Source organism: Balaenoptera borealis (assembly GCF_965194805.1).
Source record: "Balaenoptera borealis genome assembly, chromosome: 2".
NCBI classification, from domain to species: domain Eukaryota; kingdom Metazoa; phylum Chordata; class Mammalia; order Artiodactyla; family Balaenopteridae; genus Balaenoptera; species Balaenoptera borealis.
The window spans coordinates 108645174-108669768 of NC_138867.1; the positions used below are offsets into that span (position 1 = coordinate 108645174).

General features: G+C 36.9%; 1 protein-coding gene across 5 annotated transcripts in view; it reads left to right on the plus strand.

The window, feature by feature from the left end:
• Positions 1–24595, plus strand: part of SLC27A6 (solute carrier family 27 member 6) — a 57296-nt gene that overhangs the window by 23058 nt on the left and 9643 nt on the right. For all 5 annotated transcript variants that reach the window (XM_082380790.1, XM_082380789.1, XM_082380787.1 and 2 more), the window contains exons 5-6: positions 16198–16392; positions 24132–24222. In XM_082380790.1, coding sequence (XP_082236916.1) covers positions 16198–16392; positions 24132–24222 — 286 coding nt within the window. The remainder of the gene's footprint in view (positions 1–16197; positions 16393–24131; positions 24223–24595) is intronic.

Sequence of the window (24595 nt, forward strand, 5' to 3'; positions counted from 1 at the left end):
TCTCGTTTCATATAATAAAGGAATTAACAGTTTGTCATATTTGCTACAAGTCTTTTTTCAAGGTGTTTTCCTTTGACTTTTTTAAATGAAATGAAATAGTCTTTTCACCTCTCTGAATTTGTAATGCAGTGATTTGGGGGAAAATACTGGAGCTGCAGAGAATTTGAGAGAACTGAGAACTGAAAGCAGAACTCCTGGTTGCTTTTAGTTATTAAGTATTCTAATTCTTAATTAAAGTTCTTTGAGGAAAGACTAGTGTTTGTGTAATAATCTCTAACCACTTACCTGAAGACAAGTTGAGGAGGAGAGAGGGAAATAAATATAGATTTGCCAAAGGAAAACTGAATGATTTTTTTGAGCAGAGATGCGTTGTATTACCTAATCCTCTTTGTTGATTTCTCACAGAAAGAGTACAAACAGTTCTTGGCATTAAAGATTGGGAAAAGGAGAAAGTCATTTTGTTATGACATCTTATCCCTTCAAGGAGATCTTGCTTTCTTGCTGGGCAGTGTTCGTTCCTTTCAGTGAACTTCCCCTGAAAGGAAGTGGCCCTGTCTGTTATGCAGCCAACATAGCAGTGGGTTCAAGTAGGGCCACAGAGTGAACAAGTGACATGGTCAGCACCCTCAAAGAAATTAAATTGCTTGTCTCATGAGTCGTGGTTTGAAGCCCCATAGATATTTAATATAAATCTAAAAGAAAGCAAAACCACATATTCCCTAAGTATATCCAGAGTTGTTGTCAATCTCAGGTAAGTAATATATTCCAAAGGACATTTACCTGCAGGCAGAAGCCACAGTCTGAGTTGAGTGTTTGTATATAGTTGTATAAAAACATCCTAGGGTTGGTTTTCCCTGGCTGGAAGCACTTACCACCCCCCACCCAACCCCATCTTTTTTCTCTTTTTAAAAAACTCCGGTTACAAAATTTCCTTCCGCATAAACACTGGATGTGCCTCAAACTGCTGGCAACAGCACTGTCCTTAAAAAATAAAGCTGAGGTACTTGGCTCCTCTTAGTCATGGAGTGTCGGGGTAATTATCCTCTTCCCCTGAGACTAGGAAGGCAGCTCTTTCCAATCTTCCATATTTTCTACATTACTGAAGACCATCATACATTTTATGATTGGGTATAGCTCTATATTTTCTTAATATTAATGCTGCATTTAATATTGAGAGGTGAGGAATGTGGTGGAACTCTAGACATCAGTGATCCTCTGGGGGACTCTTGCTGCACAGTTTATCTTATTTAAATAACTCTGCCATACCTAGGGATTTACCTAGGAATAGGATCATGTCACTCACTCCTTCATGCAAGTAATGTTGTAGGTTTGAGTCGACAGGGGCACAGAAGACAAACAAGACCCCTTTTCTCACGTAACTTACAGTCTGGTTTGAGGAGATAGAAAATAAGCCAGCAAACACATGAAGAAAAGTGATTACAGATAATGATAAATATTATGAAGAAACAAAACCGGTTGAGGTGATGGAGACCAATGAGTGGTGAGAGTGGGGCATTGCTAATTATAATAGATTGAATGGTCAGGGAAGAATTCATTGACATGGTGACCTGTGAGCTGAGGAATTGTTATGGCAGGTGGGATCCAGCCACGGAAAAGCTGGGGGACTGCAGTCTGGATGGAATAAACTGAAAACGAAACAGCCCACAGAGGACATAGCCTGAGTGTTTAAAGTGAAGGAGCTGGGTCATCCATAGACCAGATCTTATGGGGCTCAGTAGACCCTGGAGGAGAAATTTGATTTTGTTCCCATCAGAGTATTTGGAAAAAGATGAAGGCAAACTGGAAAATACTATAACGATTTGGGATCTATTTTGAAGGAAAGATAACAAGACTTGTTAGTTCAAGAATAGGGAGTGAAGAGTGAAGAAATGGATAGAATCAAGGATGAGTCCCAGGTTTCTGGTTCAAATGTCTAGGCAAATTGCAAACCATTTGCTGAGATAAGGAAAACTGAGATTTGGGGAATGAAAATTAAATTTCTTTTGGACCTGTTAAGTTTGGTGTGTTAATTAGACATCCAGGGTAAGAAGTAAAATAGGCAGTTGGATGCAAGAATCTGGAGCCCAAAGAGTGCAAGGGATGGGACCTAGTTAGCAAAGACCTATGTTATAATGCATAAGTATGATGCCTATTTTTCAGGTTAACATTATGGTTTATCATTTACACTATATAGTTTGTCTATAGCTCTCAATGTGGAACACCCACATTTTGACATTCTCAAGGCATAGCTTATATTCTTTAGTATATATTTGTATATATGTTTTCTATTAATTATATCCTGTTTCTTTATTCTATTTTCTTAAAATCTAAGATATTTATTGGGAGCCAGAAAGTATACTTACGATTCTGGTTACTGTAGTGAAAGTATATTAAAACTTCGACAAAACGGATTATGCTCAACTCCCACCATGAAAAGAGACATTTTTAAACACCTGAATATTTGATAAATATTTATTAAATATTTTTCATTAAATATTAAATATTGTTCATTAAATTCCATATGGATTGTACTAAATTTGTCACTAATAATGTTCAGACAGTCCTGCAGTGAACCCCTAAGTGTTTTTTGAGGGTAAAAAAATGAAAATGTTGAAATTGATGACGTGAGATTTTTTAAGACTTCAACATGAAAGGACACCTACTTTATTTTCTCCAAAGAAAGTCTATCATTTCTTTCAAGCTTTAAGAGGTTTCCTTGTTATATTTAGATAAGATGTAAGGATAAAGACAATGCAACAGTACCAGAGAATAAAATTCCAATAGGGGAGACTAAATGATGCTGACTTAACCTAAATCTCTTGAACTTGTTTGTTTATTTGTTTTACCAGTTATGTTTTGAATAGGTCTGAAGACAGTTACAGGCTAAGTGCATTGGCATTACCTTGTCCCTGATTCAGGGCATTACCATTTATTCTTTTCTTTTCTAATTGAAAATGGATATTTTTAAAACATTTGTTCTTTTTATCGTGTTTTCATTTTCTTAGTTTCTATATAACTTCAAGTGTTTTACCATTATGTTTTCCTCATTTCACATGTTGTGAAAGATGTAGTTTCTCAAAGCATTAAGCTGTGGAAACTTTTTCATCACACATAGTAACCTCTAAGGAATGCCGTTTTAAAATTAACGTGAATTTTAGCTGTTATTAAGATGTTCTGATTTAGTTTCATTACCATTGTCTTCTCGACAACACTCACAACAATTGATTTTACCTCCAAGACCTAGTAGTTTAAAGATATTTTTACTTTTTAAATTTTTTCTTTTCCCCAAATATTTGAAGCGTATTATTACATGGTTGAGAAAATCAGCTCTCTTTTAAAACCCAGTTTTTCTGAAATAAATCAAAGATGTGTTTACTATTCTCATACTAAATATGAAAGCATTTAGAAAAGTTGGCAAGGAACCAGAACTTTCTTTTCTGCTTAGAAACTACAAATATAGAAATATGAGGGATGGCAGAGGAGAAGGCCATGTGAAGACAGAGGCAGAGGTTGGAGTGATGCAGCCACAAGCCAAGGTCACCTGGAGCTACCAGAAGCTGGAAGAGGCAAGCAAGGATTCTCCACTAGGACCTTCAGAGAGAAGATGGCCCTGCCAACAACATTGATTTAAGACTTCTGGCCTTCAGAACTTTGCTGATCATCTGAGTTGTGATCCTCAAACACAGTTCTCTGTCCCTCCTAACATCAAACAGTGGATTGCCTTGCTGCAGAGGGGAAATTGCACCTTTAAAGAGAAAATATCACAGGCTGCTTTCCACAATGCAGTTGCTGCGGTCATCTACAATAATAAATCCAAAGAGGAGCCAGTCACCATGACTCATCCAGGCACTTGACATTTTATTGCTGTCATGATTACAGAATTGAGAGGTAAGGATATTTTGAGTTACCTGGAGAAAAACATCTCTGTACAAATGACAATAGCAGTTGGAACTCGAATGCTGCCAAAGAACTTCAGCCGTGGCTCTCTAGTCTTCATGTCAATATCCTTTATTATTTTGATGATTATTTCTTCAGCATGGCTTATATTCTACTTCATTCAGAAGATCAGGTACACAAATGCCCGGGACAGGAACCAGAAGAATTCCAACTAATAAATGAAGAAGGGGACTTCCCTGGTGGTGCAGTGGTTAAGAATCCGCCTGTCAATGCAGGGGGCACAGGTTCGTTCCCTGGTCCAGTAAGATCCCACATGCCATGGAACAGCTAAGCCTGTGTGCCACAACTAGTGAGCCTGTGCTCTAGAGCCCGCGAGCCACAACTACTGAGCCTGCGCACCACAACTCCTGAAGCCTGTGCACTCTAGGGCCCGTGTGCTGCAACTACTGAGCCTGCATGCTGCAACTACTGAAGCCTGTGTGCCTAGAGCCCGTGTTCCGCCACAAGAGAATCCACTGCAATGAGAAGCCAGTGCACCGCAACAAAGAGTAGCCGCCCCTTGCTGCAGCTAGAGAAAGCCTGCGCGCAGCAGCAAAGACCCAACACAGCCAAATAAATAAATAAATAAATAAATAAATAAATAAATAAATAAAGACAGAAGGCAAAAAACAAAAAGAAATATGAGGGAGTAAGATAAAAAAAAATAGCTATTAGCAACCTAAATGTTAGTAGAATTAGGAGGGAATTAATATTTTGGAAAGTTTTAGAACTGCGTATATATTAAAGACTATAAGTGCTAATTTTAATACTTAGTGATTCGTAGTTCATGGGTAGTGGTACATATAAAGTATACATATCTTTTTCTGTCTATCTGCTTATACCTTTCCTGCTGTCATTTCCATTAAGAATACATATATCCTTTATTTATTAAATTTCCCTACAAATTTAGTTTTATGTGGAAAGCCATCAGATAGTGTGTTGGCTGTGGAATCAAAAGACAGGCTCAGTTTCAAGCCCTTGTTGTATGACTCTCTGCTGGTCTCTTCTCTTTGAGCCATAGTTCCTGTCTTCATATAAAATACCTACCTCTCCTAATTTGGCCTTTGATTCTCACCATCTGGTTATGAGATATATGTGAAAAAATGTAAACTGGGAAGCCAATACAAATGGAAGGATTTTATTTTTATGCAGAACGTGGTAATGTTTTCCATGAATGTCATTATAAAATTAGAGTAAGTTTTGTGGTGTTAAAAAATAATTGGCCTTTGACTAACAAAAATCATACAACACTGATTGCAAAAGTCAATTTAGATCATGATTATTTTAAAATAAAACTTTTTAATGTTAAAATATTAACAATTTTATATTACACTTGTCACACAAAAACATTAGAAATAAAAATAAAATAAGAAACCCTGAAAACATACCTGTTTCCTCTTGGGGTATATCCTGCTGTTACTGTAAATGTGGTATGTTAGTAAGGTTTTCCTACATTCCAGACTGACTTAACATTTTAAAATTTACCTTCAAGATTATTTATTTTACTATTTATTTGCTGTTTTTCATATTGCCTATTCCTTTAATTGTCTGTTCCTGATACTCATGCTACGGACATAGGAAGTCAAGGTCAGAAATGGTCGATCTTTGCCCTTCCAGTAAGGCTTACCAGCAAATACAAGAATCTTTAGCAAATTATTACCAACTAAAATTTTCCAATAGATGATTTTATTCCCAATGGAAAAAAGTAACAATGAATTTAAAGATGAGGGTTTTAATTCCATCTTTTCCATTAATTCATCATGTGACATCAGGCAAAGCATTTAATTTCTTTGCCCCCTGAAGTTGGGGAGCTTGAAGTTCAAGCCTATCTTCCCTGTCTTACAAGCTCTGTGATCTTGGACAAATTTTTGCTTTTCTGAGCAGTCTCCACCCCAGTTTTCTCATCTATAAAATGAGTGTAATAACAATTACATCCAGAGCTGACATAAGGATTAATGAGTTAAGTACTGAAATACAAATGAAAACAGATTGACCGTAATGCTGGGGGCTCTCTGGAAGAGGAGACAGCCTTCTCCCAAGAGGCCTCGCAAGACATTTTTGTTATCATAGCAGATGTGCCAAAATTGTTCTAGCCTCCAACCTGACAGGTTCAGAACCGCATTTATCAGTACCTGTTTTTAGATTAGACTCATATAAACCAGGTTCGGGAATGCCAGTTTATAGCTTTAAATTGTCTCCATTGCTGGATCTTCCTCAGTCTTCCTGACTTCTAATTGTTAGTGTGTCCAGGACTCTCAGTCAAGCTTTTCCCTTTTCTCTCTGGACATGTTCCCAGCTGCAAATACCATCTACAACTTAACTCTCAAATTTATATCTGTAGCCCTGTCTTCTCCCTTGATGTCAACTTTTATGTGTCTAGATTCCTACTTGGCATCTCCACTTAGAAATCTGATTGACATCTCGTCTCAAAAGTGGCGAACTTTGCCAGCACCTCCCGCATCCGCATGTACCCCTTGCTTCCATCTTGACTGTCTCAGTTAATGACAACTCCATTCTTCCAGGTACTCAGTCACAAACACTCTAGAATGTCCCTTGCAGCTTCTCTTTTTCTCACACCTCCTGTCCAGTCCATGAGCACATCCTGCAGTTTCAACCTTTAAATATATCCAGACTCAAACCTCCTCTTACCACCCGACCTGCTGCTGTCATCTCCATCAGCACTACTTCTCCCCTGAAATTCCAGCAATGGCCTCTTCTTAGCTCCATTTTGCCCCCCTAACTTCAATTCTTACGTAGCAATTGGAATGATTCTGTTAAAATGTAAGTCAGATTATGTTACTTCACTACTCAAATCTTTCTGATAGTTTACTTGGAGGAAAATCCAGGTTCCCTTGGCATGGGCCACATAGCTCTATGTGATCTGCTTCCCCTGCTGGGACCTCCTCCCCTGTGCGCTCCCTCACCCCACCCGACTACTTGTTTACTCCACCCCAGCCTCACTGGCCTCCTCGCTCTTTCTTCAATGCACCAGGGCTCTCAGTTTCCTCCCACTGAGTGTTCCCCCATATGTTTGCATGCCTCACTCCCTGATCCATTGAAATCCCCTCCTCCTCCTCCTGGCGACAACCCCTATAAACATCTGGTATGGTCACCTTCCCAACTCCAATGGACCCCGTACCCAAAATCTGGTTCAAATGTTGAGACTGACGATGCCACACGTGCAGTAAGAGAATATGAACAGGTTTATCGCTCCTATAATGGGGCTTTCTGGGGAGAGTAGGGCAGGGGCCCAAGCAGGTCAAAAACTGGCTTGAGAAAGCAGGGGAAAGAGACAGGTTCAGCGCTTATTGTGATAAGAGGCTAGCACTAAGGTGAGGGGCCTTGTGCATGCAGGATCGCTCATGCGCTTTGAATTTCCTGTTGCTGCCAAAGGAAGGAACCCTGGGCTTTCTCAAGAGCTTGCCCAGATATAGGGCAGAAGAGGAAAGGGGATTGGGGGTGGTTTGAAAGCTCTCAGCAGTCAAACATCAAGAATGGAGTCAGCTCTTTATTACAGTGTTTGTCTCTGAGTCCTCTTTCCCTGCTCTATTTTCCTCATAGAACTTATTTCCCCATTACATATTTTATAGATAATTTTTATTTGTTGTCACTTCATCTCCCCACCCTATTATATAAGTTCCAGGACAGCAGGGAGTTTATCATTTTTATCTCTAGTTACATCCTCAGTACTCAGAATGGTGCCTGCCATAGTAGTGCTCAGTAAAAATTTGTTGAATTATTTTAAAAAATAAAGTAACAAATGTAATGAGACCAGTTGCTGGGACACCTGTGTGTTCACGATCGGCACAATCTTTGCCTAGTCCAGACCTGAAAGGAAAGCTCAATTGTAATGAGAAAGTCAGAGTTCCTGGGGAGGACAGAGTCCAGTGAGAGACTTTGGAAAAATCAAAGTCAGCATCATTGCGTGAAGGGTGTCAGGCCATTGCTGCGTCCAGCTCACAGCAGAAATTATCCTGCACTTTTAATGGGCCTCTGAACTTCTCAGAACATTCATTAGTGACTTGTGGTAGTTGTGGCTCAGGTGACCTCTTTCTGGGTCTCCAGGGAAGATCATCCTCCCATTACATCTGCACAGCCTTTTTTTAGGTGAGTGAAACAGTCATTTGGGTCAGAGGTGAGTCCTGCAGACTCCTGGAGCTGGTCTTTCTCTACAAGGCAACTGTGCAATGCCTCTGGTCTGAAGCATTGCTTTCCTCCCATTTTCAGTTCTCACCAGTGCTGCCAGGATAGAAAGCACCTGTGCAGAGTGAGTGGTCTGCAAATGGTAATCTCAATTACTTATTATTTCTAGAAAATGAATTGGAAATAAGCCCACTATGTGTTAACATCTTTCTGCTGTAACATTTGCAATCACAGAGGTCTTTTCTAGCTGTTATTTATGACTCCAAATTGTTTGTTGAACTGATGACTGTCATCTCTGAAACCGTGGCCTGCCAGTAACCAGACTGGAAAGGCAGCTACACCAAGACTCGGGCAGCTGAGCCCACGCTATCTTAGCCTTGGGGGCCTCTCCTTTTAAATCCTCTTATGTCCTTTCTCAGAAGAGTCCCCTGCCCTCTCCCCTCCACCATGCCTTTCCTGCTTCAGGGTAAGAAACTGCTGTTTTGTGCCCATTTTCTTGTTAACAGGATTCTCTCATATCCTGTTTGCATTTAAGGTTTCTTTGTCCCTGTTCTGTGATACCCACTGGGCTTGCTGCCTATATTTTTCCAGTGTGTAGTAGAAGAGTGTCCGTGAAAGAAGCAAACTGTTGGAATGTATAGTTATTCTTCTTATTACAGGGATGTGTGGGTGTGGTACATGCGCGTATGTGATTATCAGTGGGTTTTAGGGAAAAGAGGTCTTCTGTTAGATAGAATCATGATGGAAGAATCATAATCCCTAACACATGTTGTTAATATGTTTTCGATGATCCTTTAGGAATTAGACCGTACTTTTGTGCATTAAGCCGCTAGTTATCCAGGGCTGAAGGCAGAAATGATTTGTCCCTTTGTTTCCACTTTGAGTTTATGTTTCTCTTCTGTCTCTCCATCTATCAACCGTCTTTGTTTCCTGAGAAATCAGGGTTGATACACAAAATTACCTGTATTGAAACAGAGCCTCCAGAGTTTCACTTTTCACAGGCATACAAAGAGGCTCTTCAGCCTGGGTGTGTTGTAGATTCACTGTGTAGGATTAAGCCCATGGTCTGGAAGAAAGAGGTTTTGTTTCTAAGAGGTGTTGTTAGAGACCTGCGTATTTTGGCAAGTGAATAAATCTGTGACTGGGTAGGAGGTAACTGTAGTTCAACCACTGCCTCAAATATAGCAGCTCAACAGACACTCCTGGAAAACAGCTCTCAAAGGATGTTTTGAAGAAACAAGAGCCTTGGTACAAATTAACGTGACTCCTTCGCTGCTATCCGCACATCATTGTGATGTGTGGTACTGAAAGCCAGAGGGACTGTCTACTGAAATCCATAACCCTGGGGTCTCTACATTAAAAGCTCTGACCCATTCAGCAAATTCTTAAATTTCAAATGGGATTTTAAAGGGCTGACAATAAAATGAGTCCTTTCTGTGTACTGTAAAATGGCTTACTCTGTGTGTGTGCCAGTGTATCAACATTTAAGCACTTACTGCTGAATTAGAAACCCAGGTTTCAATTGCTTCCTATTACTGAAATCATGGGGAAAGGCTTGGAAAAATAGAGCAGGGGCTGTTAAGGGTTTTTGAGCTGGTTTTCTCCCTCCGCCCCTTCTTTCCTTCTTTCCTTCTTTCCTCTCATCCCTCGTTCCTTCCCTCCCTCTCTGCCCACAGAACACTTACACTTTGATGAGTTCAAATTCTATCTCTGTTTATTTGGTGTATGACTTTGGACCTGAACTTCATTATCCCCATGTGCAAAATGGGGATAATGCTTCTTATTTCATGGGGTTGTCATGGTGATTAAAATGAGATAATATAATAATCTGGTCATGGAAGCACAGACATATTTCACTCCCTTGCTTCTGATACAGCTGCAGACGTGTCTTTTGTTCCCGTCCCACTCTCTCTGGATTTCTGCTTTTCCCCCTTTCTTGGACTCTCTTTGCCTTGATTTCTGTTTGTAAGTCTTTTTATTTGCATGTATCTCTTTCCATGTGTCTCAATACTGATGTCTCTGTGAGCAGCTATGTGTCTCTATGTATGTGCCTCTCTGTCTTCTGATATATGTGTCTAGTTTATATCATTTTTTTTTTTGGCTGTGTATGTGTGTGTTTGTGTGTGTGTGAGAGAGTGACAGAATATCCCTCTGTGTGCATGCTTCTTTGTCACTGTCTTTCACTCTGTGTGTGTTGTGGATCTCTGTGCTGTGTGAATGTGTCTCACTTTGCATCTCTGTGTGTGTGTGTGTGTGTGTGTCCAGCTCTCTGAGTGTCTCTGTGTTTCTCTCACATGTGGTGGGTCTCTCTCTGCCTCTGCATATGTCACTCTGTTTCTATGTTTTTCTATTTCACTCTGTCCCTTTCTCTGTTTTGATCATATTCTCTCCCTCTCTCACTCTCTCTGTCTTTCACTTTCACTCTCTGCCTTTCCTGCTTTCTATCTGTCTTTTTGTCTCTCATGCACTCTCTCAGACTCTCTCCATCTCTGTCTCTCTGTCTCTTAGTCTCTCCCACTCTGTGTCTTTCTCTTGTGTATGTACATATGAAGGTGCTATGTGTTCATTAGTTCATTTAATTGTACTTGTATTTATGCATGCTCTTCTCATTCTGTCCCCAACACAGCTTAGATATCCAGTGACAGTTAGGTGGTAACTTCATAACTCAGGAAGAAGTGAAAGGAATAGGAATTTGTTCTAAAGAAGCCTTCAGGGACTTTCCTGGTGGCGCAGTGGTTAAGAATCCGCCTGCCAATGCAGGGGACATGGGTTCGAGCCCTGGTCCGGGAAGATCCCACATGCCGTGGAGTAACTAAGCCCATGCACCACAACTACTGAGCCCACGCACCACAACTATTGAAGCCTGTATGCCTAGAGCCCATGCTCCGCAACAAGAGGAGACACTGCAGTGAGAAACCCACACACTGCAACAAAGGATAGCCCCCGGTTGCCACAACTAGAGAAAGCCCTCATGCAGTAACGAAGACCCAACACAGCCAAAAATAACTAAATAAATAAATTTATAAAAAAATAAAAAATAAAATTAAAGAAGCCTTCAGGAGACTTATGGACAGAGAGGAGATTCTTTAAATTATAGATGGGCATTAGGAAGATTTGGTTGTATTTTAGATGATTTACCACTAATTTTACAAATCACCTTCAAAATGGACGCATTACCAAAATGGACGCAAGACCAAATATAATTAGCAACCTCAGACCCTCCTCTCAATTTCCATATACTCCAGGGCGACGTTTGAAGGCTCCCTTTGCCAATCTTGATGATTTTTTCTTCCACACGTTTTTCTTTCTGCTGACCCTCCTTTTCCATTTCCCTGACCATAATCTGGGTTCCTCCTCTAATCATCTTTTATCTGGACCACTTTAGCTGCTATCTCTGACTCCTGCCAACCTCCTAGTGCATCGTGCCAGTTGATGCTGGGTTAATGTTGCTATTACTTAGGCTCTGCTTGATCCCTTCCCTTGGCTTCCAGTCATCTTCCAGGGTTACCAAGAGAGCTTCACAACATCACTACCTGGGTAGGATTTTTTTAAAGGCTCATCTGAACAATGTTTTGCCCACCTACCAATATGCTCAATGTGTATAAGAAACTCTACACCTGCTTTACAAATAAAACCAACTCCCAGTTATTTCCAATGAGATAAAGTGTTTCTTAAGAAGAAGACATAGAATGAACTTAAATGGGAATCTGGATGAGGAAGCTTCACCAATTTGTAGCACCAGTGTGTTGTCCAGTTTACCTGGTGATGCTTAACGTGTGTAAATATTAAGTTGATTTTTTTTTACTTTTTTTTTTTTATAATTTAGGGCAGAGGTCAGCAAGCTTTTTCTGTAAAACACCAGATTAGTAAATATTTTAAGTTTTGTGGATCATGCTATCTCTGTCACAACTACTTAATTCTACCTCTGTATTGCAAAAGCAGGGTAGACAATCCATATAAATGCGTGTGACTGTGTCCTAATAAAACTTTATTTACAAAAACAAGAAGTAGGCTGGATTTAGCCCCTGCTAAACCCTTGATAACATGTTGATAACATTTATGATAACACCTTATTGTGTATTATATATCTTTTAGGTAAAGTTTCCATTCCTGGGCAAACTAGTTTTTTTAAAACTTCTGTTTATCTCTCTCTCTCTCTCCATTATGTATATACATGTGATTGTGTGTGTGCCAAAAATAACTATATATCTATATATTTTGATCTTGCTACAGAGCTTCATGTAATTTTTATATCATTATTATAGAAAAAGGAATCATATTATTTTCATATATATATGTATATATATATTTCCGTGCTCATGATTTTAATCAGGTAAACAAAAATCTGAATAATGTCACTGAAACTAGATTGTATCTCAATAAACTGAAAATGGCTAATTTATATCCCTTATATCAATTGTCATTTGTATTTTACTGTTTTCGGAGTGCATGCATATCAACAACAGAAGAAATATGCATTCTCTTTTTTCTCACAACACTAAATAATGAATCTGTTGATCTTTCTTCATACTCCTCAAAGCATGATCTTCTGGGCTTTCTTTTAAATGAAAGGAAAATAGAATAAATATTTAAATACTTTAAATAAATACATATCTTGAGAGTTAAATACATGACTTTGATATTTCTAGACAAAAGCCTTATCCTAGTTTTGATGATTTTATTTTCTATATCAGTTGAATGACTTTGGATGAATATTATTATTTAGTAAGCTTGAATAGCTATATAGCCGACACAGGTTAAAGTCTATGGAAATTGGTTTGTAAACCACCTTCTTATTGGTTTTCCAGAGTGTGCCAATTCATTTTATAAATAATACTTGCTAAAACTCATCTCTAACCTGAAAAGCATCCAAGAATCATGCCATTTAAAAGATTGTTCTCTGGACTTCCCTGGTGGTGCAGTGGTTAAGAATCTGCCTGACAATGCAGGGGACACGGGTTTGATCCCTGGTCCGGGAAGATCCCACATGCTGCGGAGCAACTAAGCCCGTACGCCACAACTACTGAGCCTGTGCTCTAGAGCCGGCGAGCCACAACTACTGAGCCCATGTGCTGCAACTACTGAAGCCCATGCGCCTAGAGCCCGTGCTCAGCAACAAGAGAAGCCACCGCAATGAGAAATGAGAAGCTGCAACAAAGAGTAGCCCCCACTTGCCACAACGAGAGAAAGCCGTGCGCAGCACTGAAGACCCAACGCAGCCAAAAAAAATTAATTAATTAATTAATTAAAAAAAAATAAAAATAAAAGATTGTTCTCTGTTAAAGCAGAATAAATCCTAAGATTTATAACACTACTGTTTTATATATGAAAATGGTAGTGAAAAATCCAAGAGCTAGTTCCGTGCCAGGTGGGCAATACTGGACATGCCCATGGGAGGTGGAACCAGGACAGAATTGCTCCTGGTAGTATTTAGTGGTAGAAAAGAATCATCTGTCTTGGAAGTAGCTACTTTGATTGAGTGAGGTTTTTTGCTTGTTTGTTTTGTTTGTTTGTTTTTTTGTTTTTTTTCTATCAGTGGAATATTTACCTTAAACCCTTAAGGGTTTAAGGGCCTAAGGAAATCAGCAAGTCAGATTCTGATGTATCCACAACCTCGGCTCTTATTTTATTTTTTTAATTTAATTTTTATTTTATTAAATTAGTACTTTTACAATTCTGAAAAATCAAATAGTACTCTCAAGAAAACAATACCCCCTCCTATCAATACTTGACCTCTAGAGGTAAACATATTTAATTATTTTAAGATATTTTGGTTTTTATTTACTTCCATATTTCTTAATAAAACATGTATGTTACTATTTCTTGATTTTTCAGTCTTAACTATCATCTACCTGGCTTCCTACTCACATATTCACACACATATGTTTCTTCTCCCTCTATGGCACTGGTCTAATTATGATCATTTTAAAATACTTTGATAATAAGTTTTTTCATTATAAAAATTATATATATTTTATTCATAGCTGACACATAATGTATTTAAAATATAATAACAATTTTTAACTTTTGATTACTGAAAATAATTGACTTTTTAAATTTTGCTTTCTAAATGCCTGTTACTAATTCATCTCTCCATCATAGCCCAAACTTCTGAATATGATTTGACAACACTTCAAGTATTTTTAATCAATTTTATTTATTTTCTTCTTGAAGATATTCCCCCTGATTGTCATCAAAAAATCAGTCATTGTCCTACCAAATGTTGTTTGAATATTCTGATTTCTACCTCTGTAGATTAGTTTGGCTCTGAGATCTCACCATTTAGTATTCAGGCTTGCATTGAACTTACTGTTTTCAGATTCCTGCACCTGAAATGGTATCTGGTTGGGCTTCTCCAGAGTGTCTCCAGTGTTTGACCAGTGTGCAGAGGTCAGACTCCCCATATGTATTATCTGAATCAGGGTGTCTAGGGGTGCAGATGCTTCTTAAACAAATTTCCAACCAAGTCTTCTGACTTCCTCATTTTTTTGTTGTTTCCTTGACACTCTTAGGAGCATGTGTTGCGTTCCCAACTGTGGGCTTAGATTTCAGAATTAACTACTCTGCTTAGTCACATGCCTTTTATCTATTCACCTTTCAGTTTGTGAAATTACCTTTCTTTCACATTCTCTTTGTTCTTGAGAGTTAATAGATTAAAATCTCCTTTAAGACGGAGAAGGAACTAAGGTAAAGAATGTGTTCATTGGATCATTTTTTAATTGTGTCAGGGACATTGATTTCTCTATTATTGTTGTCTATTTATTGTTATTTCTTGTTATTTTGTATTACTTTTGTAAGGTTGGAGGTACTTCAGAAGGAATCATGGACATACCATGACTAAGCTGATATTATATTCTTACTCTAATTTTTTAATTGAGGTATAACTGACATAAAACATATAGTTTCAGGTATACAATGTAATGATTCAATATATTGTATATATTGCAAATTGATCACCAATATAAGTCTAATTAACATTCAACACCATACATAGTTGCAAATTTTCTTTTTCTTGTGATGAGAACTTCAAGATTTACAGTTGACCCTTGAATAGCATGGGTTTGAGCTGTGCATGTCCACTTATATGCAGATTTTTTTCAGTAGTAAATATCACAGTACTAAATGATCTGCAGTTGGTTGAATCTGTGGATGTGGAACCGGTGATACTGAGAACCAACTAGAAATTACATTTGGACTTTCTACTGCATGGAGGGTCCTTGTCCCTAATCCCTGGTTGTTCAAGGGTCAACTCTACTCTCTTAGCAACTTTCAGATATGCAATTCAGTATTGTTAATTATAGTCACCATGCTGTACAGTATATCCCCAAGACTTATTTATTTAATAACTGGAAATTTGTAGCTTTTGACCCCCTTCACCCATTTTTGCCCGCTCCTCACCCTGCCCCTGGCAACCACCAATCTGTTCTCTGCTCAGCGTTTTGGGTTTTTGTTTTTGCTGTTGTTTGTATTTTTTTAGATGACACATATATGTGAGATCATACAGAATTTGTCTTTATTTGTCTGACTTATTTCACTTAGCGTAATGCCCTCAAGGTCCATCCATGTTGTCACAAATGGTAAGATTTCATTCTTCTTTATGACTGAATAACATTCTGTTGTGTATATATACCACATTTTCTTCATTCATCTATTGATGGGCATTTAGGTTGCTTCCATGTCTTGGCTATTGTAAATAATGCTGCAATGAACATGGGGTGCAGTATCTTTTTGAATTAGAGTTTTTGTTTTCTGCAGATAAATACCCAGGAGTGGAATTGTTGGATTGTATGGTAGTTCTACTTTTAATTTTTTGAGGAACCTCCATTCTGGTAAGGAAGAAAGCATATTTCAGGAAAAATAAGACTTCAGCATCTCAAATTTAGGAAGCGATTTTGCCAGATATAGGGAAATAAAGCTGTATTACTCTGGGCCAGTGTTAGTTTCATTAGCTATTGGACTTAGTTCTGCCGTGGACTTACATGATATTTTTTTTACTCCTTTGCATTATTGCACACATGCAACTTACTTCTGGATGGTTGCTCTTTAAGTAATAGCAACGAAAGAAAAAATTGGGAACTGGAAATAGTAAATTACTAGTAAAATCTTTTCTTCTAACAGAGAGAAGGAGAAATGGATCATCAGGTACGTTTGGCAGTTGGAAATGGCATACGGAGTGACGTATGGAGAGAATTTTTAGACAGATTTGGAAATATTAAGATGTGTGAGCTTTATGGAGCTACTGAAGGAAACATTTGTTTCATGAATCACACTGGGAAAATTGGATCAGTTGGGAGAGCAAATTTCCTTCACAAAGTAAGTACAATATTTTCTTTACAAAAGAAATATATTGAGATCTGCTAACCTCTCCTCTAGACTTTGTGCTTGTAAATTATACTAAATATTATCACCTTTTTTTTAAATTTGAGAACTTCTATAAATAACATAGTGGCCTCTAGATGAACTGTGGTGCCATAGATTGTAAAAACCTCAATTATCTCCCATCTTTTCCCCCTGTAATATGGGGATAATGATAGTTAGTTCTTTTGTTCAGTTTTCAAATTTAATGATATAATGTATAAACAAGCATAGGTCCCGATATGTATTAATTTGACTCCATTTTCTGTGTTTTCAATCCACTATTTCTACTTTCCATTCATTTTTATATCACTCAAAAATTATATGTAGGCTTCTAATATATGGTTTCCTTAAAACCTATGTCAAGATATCACTAAAATTTTTAAAGTAGCCAAAAAATTACCTTCTTAGGAGTAAAAGACAGCTAATTTCTCAATAGCAACCATGGAAGACAAAATATAGTGGACAGATATCTTCAACTTGTTTGGAGGAAATAATTATCAAAATAGAATTTATATTCAACAATAATATTTTTAAATAATAAAAATGAAAATTTTAAAAAAGTATCAAAATTTATATAACCTCAAGGGGAAATAAACAAATCCAGAATCATAGTAGAATATTTTATTTTAGCTCTTTACTATTTGATAGAACATGCAAAAAGTTTTTTCAATGACGTAGTGTATTAGAATAATACAATAACTAAACTATTTGAACTAATGAACATATATAGGACACTGCATTTAAAAACTGCAGAATATCCATTATTTTTAAGCGTTTATCACACATTCACAAAGATTACAGGACCACACAGGGAATTCCAGCAAATTACATAGGCTTGAGTATATATTGATTATGTTCTCTGACCACAGTTTAATTAAGATGGAAATGTTTAAAATAACAGCTAGATCATCTCCTATATATTTGGAAATGAAACATCTCTAAATTTCTATGAGTCAAAGAAAAAAATCATAATAGAAAAATAGAAATAGAAATAGAAAATACTTTAAGCTGAATCATAATGAAAATGTTACATTTCAAAACTCAGATAAGAATAGCTGAAAATTAGTGAGCTAAATATCCATTTCTATAAGTTAATTTTAAAAAACAACTAAAATAAACTCAAAGAGTATAAAAGGAAGGAAGTAATAAAAAGCATATTTTAAAAAAGTAAAAAGAAACATTTAGTGAGGATTATCAAAAGAGATAAAAGTATAATTTTTAAAGAGTAAAGAAATAGATTCAAAGCTGGTATAAATTGCCCTAATGTTTGAAACTTAAAGAAGGTACAAACTATTTTTATAATGCATTTTATGGGACTGTGAGGGTCTTGTTGACATTTCAGAAATACATGTGCATTGCGAACAAAAATAATTGGGGGAAAGTAAGTGCTGATATTACCGAGTATTATTACATTCTTTACAGTTAATTTTCTGAATGGATTGCACTGGTTCCGTTAAAAATTTGGTATTCATAATTAAAGCTTTTTGGTGAAGCTGAGTCATTCCTAAGTAATCATGTAATAGGAATACGATGAAGATTTGTATTTTGTATTACTGGCTTGACTTCATTATAATTTTCTAATATCTTAAAGTCCCTGTCAGACTGTTATAATGTCCATAATGCAGGAAGTTATGATTGTCTCCAATTTATTTGGGCAACTTCTGATTTTTTTTCTGTTTTTTTTTTTTTTTTTCAGTTTGAAAATGAAAAAAAAGTACCCAATGTCATATGAATTCTAGTCTTTTATCATTTCATTTGCATGTTGTTTCGTTACATAGCAGGTAATCAGAAAAAAATTGGACCAATAACTGTTTCATAACTATGTGAGGAGATTTAAGTGTGTCTCTCAAAAATTTAAACTTATTGGAGGCTTACACTTACCATCTCAGAGAGGAATCAGCCTCTAAATGGAGATAGGATGTTAAAAGTGAAAGAAAAAGATGAAGCAGCAACAGAGTTCCTCTGACCCAAATGTCCTTCTTCTGTGCTATGCTTACTATTTAAATGCATGAAACTGAAGGAAGGGGTGTCCCATATACGCCCCCAAAGCAAATAATATAAAAAATTTGGTGACAGTGCATTTGAGAGACAAATCCAAGTAAAAATTGGGGACCGCCTTCTCCTTTTCTATGCCCAGTAATAATAATTGGGAAGGAACAAACATGAAATCCATAGAGGAAATAAAACTTGAAAGAAAGGGAGAAAATGAATCTAAATAAAAAACAGCTAAAAATATATGGATGAACATCAAAATAATAAGTCCCCCCAAATGGCCAGAAAATGTTTAGAAAAACAATTTCCCATAGGTTAAAAAAATTGTAATAATATTCTCTTTAAACATAAGAGCTCAAAGGAAAATGCAAGGAAATCATAGATCAACAAATGGAGTTGGAAAGTAGGCATGCTCAACCCAAAGGACAAAGAATAAAAGGGAAAAATGAAAATATTACAGAGCTGAACACCACACTGAAGGACTTAAAAATAAACAAGACTGAAAACATTGTTAGCAAGATGGATGGGATTAAGGAGTTACACAGATGTAAAGAATAAGCAAATAATAATATAAAATAAATTAAAAAGGTAAATTTTGAAAGCATAGACAATGATCTGACATGTGCTTCATTCATGTTCTGGCAGAAGAAAACAAATCAAAGTGAAAACAACTATTTGAAACCTAATAGAAGAAAACTTCCTGAAAATAAAGATTTGAATCTTTAGCAAAAGAGCACATTATGTTCCAGGGGGAAAAAATATGGTACAGAATGATCATAAGAAAATATATATATTCTGGTGAAATTACTGAACATAAATTGAAGAACCATAAGAAGATGCTAAGGCAGAAAAAGCAAGATGTACAAAGTATACGGTGAAGATGGGAAATGTCTCAGGCATCTTTCAAAACAAAAACGTTACACTCAGTGCCCCCCAAAAAAGAAAGTAATGTTTTCACCTAAGAATTTTAGTTCTAACAAACTTGTCCTACAAGTCCAAAGGCAACAAAGTAGTGTTCTCAGACTTTTAAGAAATCAGAGAATATAATTCCCATGTACTTACAGGAATATACTACTTCCTTATATTCACTGAATGAAAAATTCTAGTGAACCTGAAGATAAAGCAGTTTAGAAATTGAAGGAACCACCTTCAGTTGAAAGGTTTGATTGAATCCACTTAAATATAGAGGATTGAAAAGCTCTGAATTATGTTTATAGATCTAATGGAAGTATAAATCCTGACAATATAAAAATACTTATAACTAACAAAAATGGGAATTGTGTGGGAGGAGAGAAGAAGGTATAAGTATTGATTATCTCATCTTTTATGGTGTTAAATCCATAGATACAAAGTAAAGATAAAGTATGAGACTTAATAAAAAGGCTCCTTTTGTTCACATTTGTATAAACTTTTTTTTATTGTCTTAAAGTAGGCATCTTTTGGAGACTAAGAAATTTAGCCAACTGTGAAGTTAGAAAACAGTTCATGTGGGACCACCTTCACATTTAACATCAGTTGCAGTTTGGGAGTCCCTAAGACCACCTTTAAGTTTGATCATTCACTGGAAGGAACACAAAGCTCACCAAAAGCCATATAATAGTTACAGTTTATTACACCTAAAGGATATAGATTAATATCAGTCAAGGGAAGGAACAGTAGGGTAGAATCCAGGAGGGTACCAAATGCAAGGCTTCCAGTTGTCCTCTCCTGCGAAGTCAGGAGGGTATTACTCTCCTGAAATTGATGTGTGACAATGCATGGAGTATTGCCAACTCAGGAAGCTAACCCAACCTTGATGTCCAGAGTCTTTTGCGGGGGCTCAATCTTTTAAATCTAGTTGGCTGCCTCTGTGGTCAACCTCCACCTCCAGTCCCTCAGGAGGTCAAGCTGGGTGACCCAAAGCCCCAACCCTACATAACATTATTGACATGACTCAGAGACCCACTGTCAATCATAGAGTTACTATCTGGTTGCCCAAGGTCCTTAGGCAAATAAAAAGTCCTGTCCCTCATGACATTGTGAGGGCTTTGAGATTATCTCCCAGAAGCTGAGAGCAAAGGCCAGGCCTCTAATTAAATTTGTGGTTAAAGTTAAATTCTTTGACCCCATAGCGACTGGTATCTCTTATGCTAAAGACACATTTTAGTTTAACTTTGGTTCCATTTTCTTTTGTTAAATTCAAGAAAATGTAAATTGATTGCATTTACTAGAATGGTGTGGTTTCATTTTTCATAAATTATTTTACTAATCAGTTTCATACCTTTCCCTCTATTGATTTAAATGCATTTGTAATGATGTTCATCAAATGCCTTTCTTTATATATATTTATAATAGGTTTCCAGTATGCCTGACACAAGTGAGCACAGTGAACATAACACACATAAATTCCTGCCCATGTGCAGGTCATGTTCTGTAGAGGAGGAAAGAAAACAGACAAGATCAATAAATAAAATACAGTCTATAGCATATACTCATAAGTGCAAAAGAGGAAAATTAAACAGGGAAAGGAGACTGTGTGTGTGTGCATGTGTATTGGGAGGTGTTTTTGAAATTTTAGGTAGAATGTCCAGGGATCACGTTGTATTGAGAATATATTACACCATGTTAAGAATGGTTTACTTTTGGTTAAAATTTGGGGAAATTTAACTTTTTCTTCTTATTTTTCTGTTTTACTTGATTTTTTTTTAAATGATTATTTTTTAAATACAAGTCTGCGAACCATTCAGAAAACTATGCTGTTGCATAACAGTGCATCCTAGAAATGAGTATTCATAATGTCCCAACTCTATATAATATTACATGTTACTATAGGTATATAAATGTATATTTATGATAGAGAGATAGATGATAAGTTTATGAGTGTGTGTGTGTGTGTGTGTGTGTGTGTGTTTGTATCTTTTAAGGGTCTTCTGTTTAAGGAAACAGAGAAACCACCCTTTACCTATGGTGTAGGATAAATGAGCCTGTACTGTATAGGTCAAAGCAATGTAGTATAATGCTGAGGCAAAAAATCCTGAATTGGAATCACTGTACCTAGGGCTCTAGTTCTAGCTCTGCCACTACTTGACTTTTTGACTTTGACAAGTCACTTTCTTCTGGATTCAAAGTCTACTCATTTATTTATAGAGGAAATAATTTTTGTGTTCCCTTTCTAACTTCTAAATTTACAAATCTGAATATGCAAAAGCATACAGGTATGTGTGGGAACTCCAAGGGCCAGTGTGCACAGTCACATAGGTGTATGCTGTACAGTCCTGGGGACCCATTTGTCTAGCCTGTTACAAATGAGACTCCCTGCAGCTGTGTTCTGGCCATGTATACCTCTTCCTGTACCTATACCTGTACATGTATGTATACTATACATTTAGGAGATACTGAAGTGTGGCATCTATTTCTTTATTTGTGTTATTATAACCATTTTTGTAACCTCATGGGTCCTCTTGAAGGCAGGAAAAAAAATAGAAATCCTTCTAGCTGAGACTTAATGCTCTGATCCAGACTACTTCTAGAAGGTGCTGTGATATATTTAAATTTCATTTGTATTATAAAATTACTCAATTTCTGACCATCAAGTCCCCTGTATCTGATAACAAGCACACTGAACAGTGATTTGGTGTGAAATGAATCTTACCCATGCATGTGGTTGCCAAATTAATCTAAAAGAAATAATGTTAAAGATGATATTACCAGTTGCTGGGCAACTTTTTCAAAATATAAAGCATGTTAAAACAGGAGAGAGTAATAAACAGGACTCTGTTCTAGTTTGGCCAAAATGATAAATGCAGTTCTGGAACCTCTGGAATCTTTCTTTTGACGAGTCATTAGGCAAGTAGCCAATATCCTATTAGCCCAATTACAGACAAAGACCAACAACATGCAAGCTTGCATTTTAATAAGAATCTTTATGTCTAGAGTAACAGTTTTTTTGCTTTGCTGTCTCTTTCATTGGCCCTCATCTTAAAATAGGATAATATTAATTTCTACCTTATAGGGTTTTTGATGATTAAATTAAAAGCTCTTAGCACAGTGACTGAGACACAGTAAGTACTCAATCAATATTAGTTGCTCTCAGACTTCCCTGGTGGCACAGTGGTTAAGAATCTGCCTGTGAATGCAGGGGACACGGGTTCAATCCCTGATCCGGGAAGATCCCACATGCCGCGGAGCAACTAAGCCCATGTGCCACAACTACTGAGCCTGTGCTCTAGAGCCCACGAGCCACAACTACTGAAGCCTGAGTGCCTAGAGCCTGTGCTCTACAACAAGAGAAGCCATCTCAATGAGAAGCCCGTGCACCGCAACGAAGAGTAGCCCCCGTTGCCCCAACTAGAGAAAGCCTACACGCAGCAACGAAGACCCAACACAGCCAAAAATAATAAATAAATAAGTAAATAAATAAATAAATTTATAAAAAATATATATATTAGTTGCTCTCATTTGTATTTTAATTCCAACAATGAATTGTGATCGTAGTTACATGCTGACTTTCCTGAGATGTTTGTGTTTACTCTTTGATAATAAATAATACTATTAAATTTATCTCATTAATTTTATTCATATTTTCCCATTTGTTCTTTATTTGTTCGTTTCTCTCCCTCTCCTCATGCTCCTCCTTCTTCTCTCTTGCTCTCTTTTGTTTGTCCTTCCTAATTCTTTTTTCTCACTTCATTTTATCACCTCCATTTTAGTTTACTACATGCTGGTTCAGCTTAATAAGATCGCTTGTTTAATTGATTGGGAAAACCTCAATTTTCTTATGCATGAAATGAGGGAGTTGGATTGAAGCAATCTGCAGTTCTCTCCCAGGGTCAGATTTTGAGGATCTGTGAATCTGCATGACATGGTAATATGAATGTTACAAGAGCAGAGGAGCTGGAAATATTGGGGGTCAAGGAGAGATGTCCAGTTAGCTTGTTTCCTGATGTGATGGGGATGTTCCAACAAATTTCCATCTTACACCACAACTGTGTACAGAGGTACGGAGGGTTCGTTTAAGGACATTAAGTTGAAAGGCCTGGGGAAAAGGTCTAAGTAAGTGACAAAAACAAGGACTTTTGAGGTATCTAATCCCTTTTAGGGATGGTAAGTTAAAATACACAACAAAATCCTTGCATTCACATAGTTGACATTTTAGTTCTATTAAAACTTTCTATTTCAAGGGATGTTTGAAAGATTGCAAAAAAGAGAAGGCAAGAAAGTGTCCTCTTAACTATAGTTAGCAGAGTATGTGATTTCGTGCAGGGATTGCTTCCTGGTACTCAAATTAGGGGAGTTCCCTGGCTGTCCAGTGGTTAAGATTTCGATCCCTGGTTGGGGAGCTAAGATCCCACATGCCTCGGGGCCAAAAAGCCAAAACATAAAACAGATGCAATATTGTAACAGATTCAAAAAGACTTTAAAAATGGTCCACATCAAAAAAAAAAAAAACTAAAAAAAAAAGATTAAAATTAGTAAGGCTTTTCTAAGATAAGGTGCAACATAAAAGAAGTGAAAATAAATGCCAGTACATGAGTGCTGGTTACTAATACCTTCAGTTTTGATTTTTAAATATTTATTTAACTTTTTACCAGGAAAGCTTGTTTTAATAAATCCACATTCTAATTCTGTATTTCAATTGACTGAAATTTAAATCTACTACCAGGAGATGTCATTGCACAAATAAATAACTAAATCTTGTTTTTTGTTTGATTTTGTTTTTGCAGCTTTTTTTCACTTTTGACTTGATAAAGTATGATTTTCAGAAAGATGAACCCATTAGAAATGAACACGGCTGGTGTAGTCTTGTGAAAAAAGGTAAGATTCTTGTATTTGAAGATGTCTCCTCAGGCAAAGTTCCTGAATTTCTCTTTAATTACTGAATTTAGAAGAGAAGGAATGGTTATTTCTAATATGTGACTTATTTGGAATTTTAATGCAGGTAGAATGGTTTAATTATTAGAAGTTAGAGGCCCCACATGGGTCACTCAGATGGTAATTACGAAAATTTAAAAGTGATTACTGTGGGCTTATAGTTTTCTTAATCCACCACTCCTACAGTGCCATATGTCTAATGTCCTGTACCACCAAGATATAATATAAAAATGAATGGCAATTTATGATTCTGTGTATAGTGGAAAGTGAGACAGACTTGGATTTAAATCTGGGCTGTCACACTTAGAAACTGTCC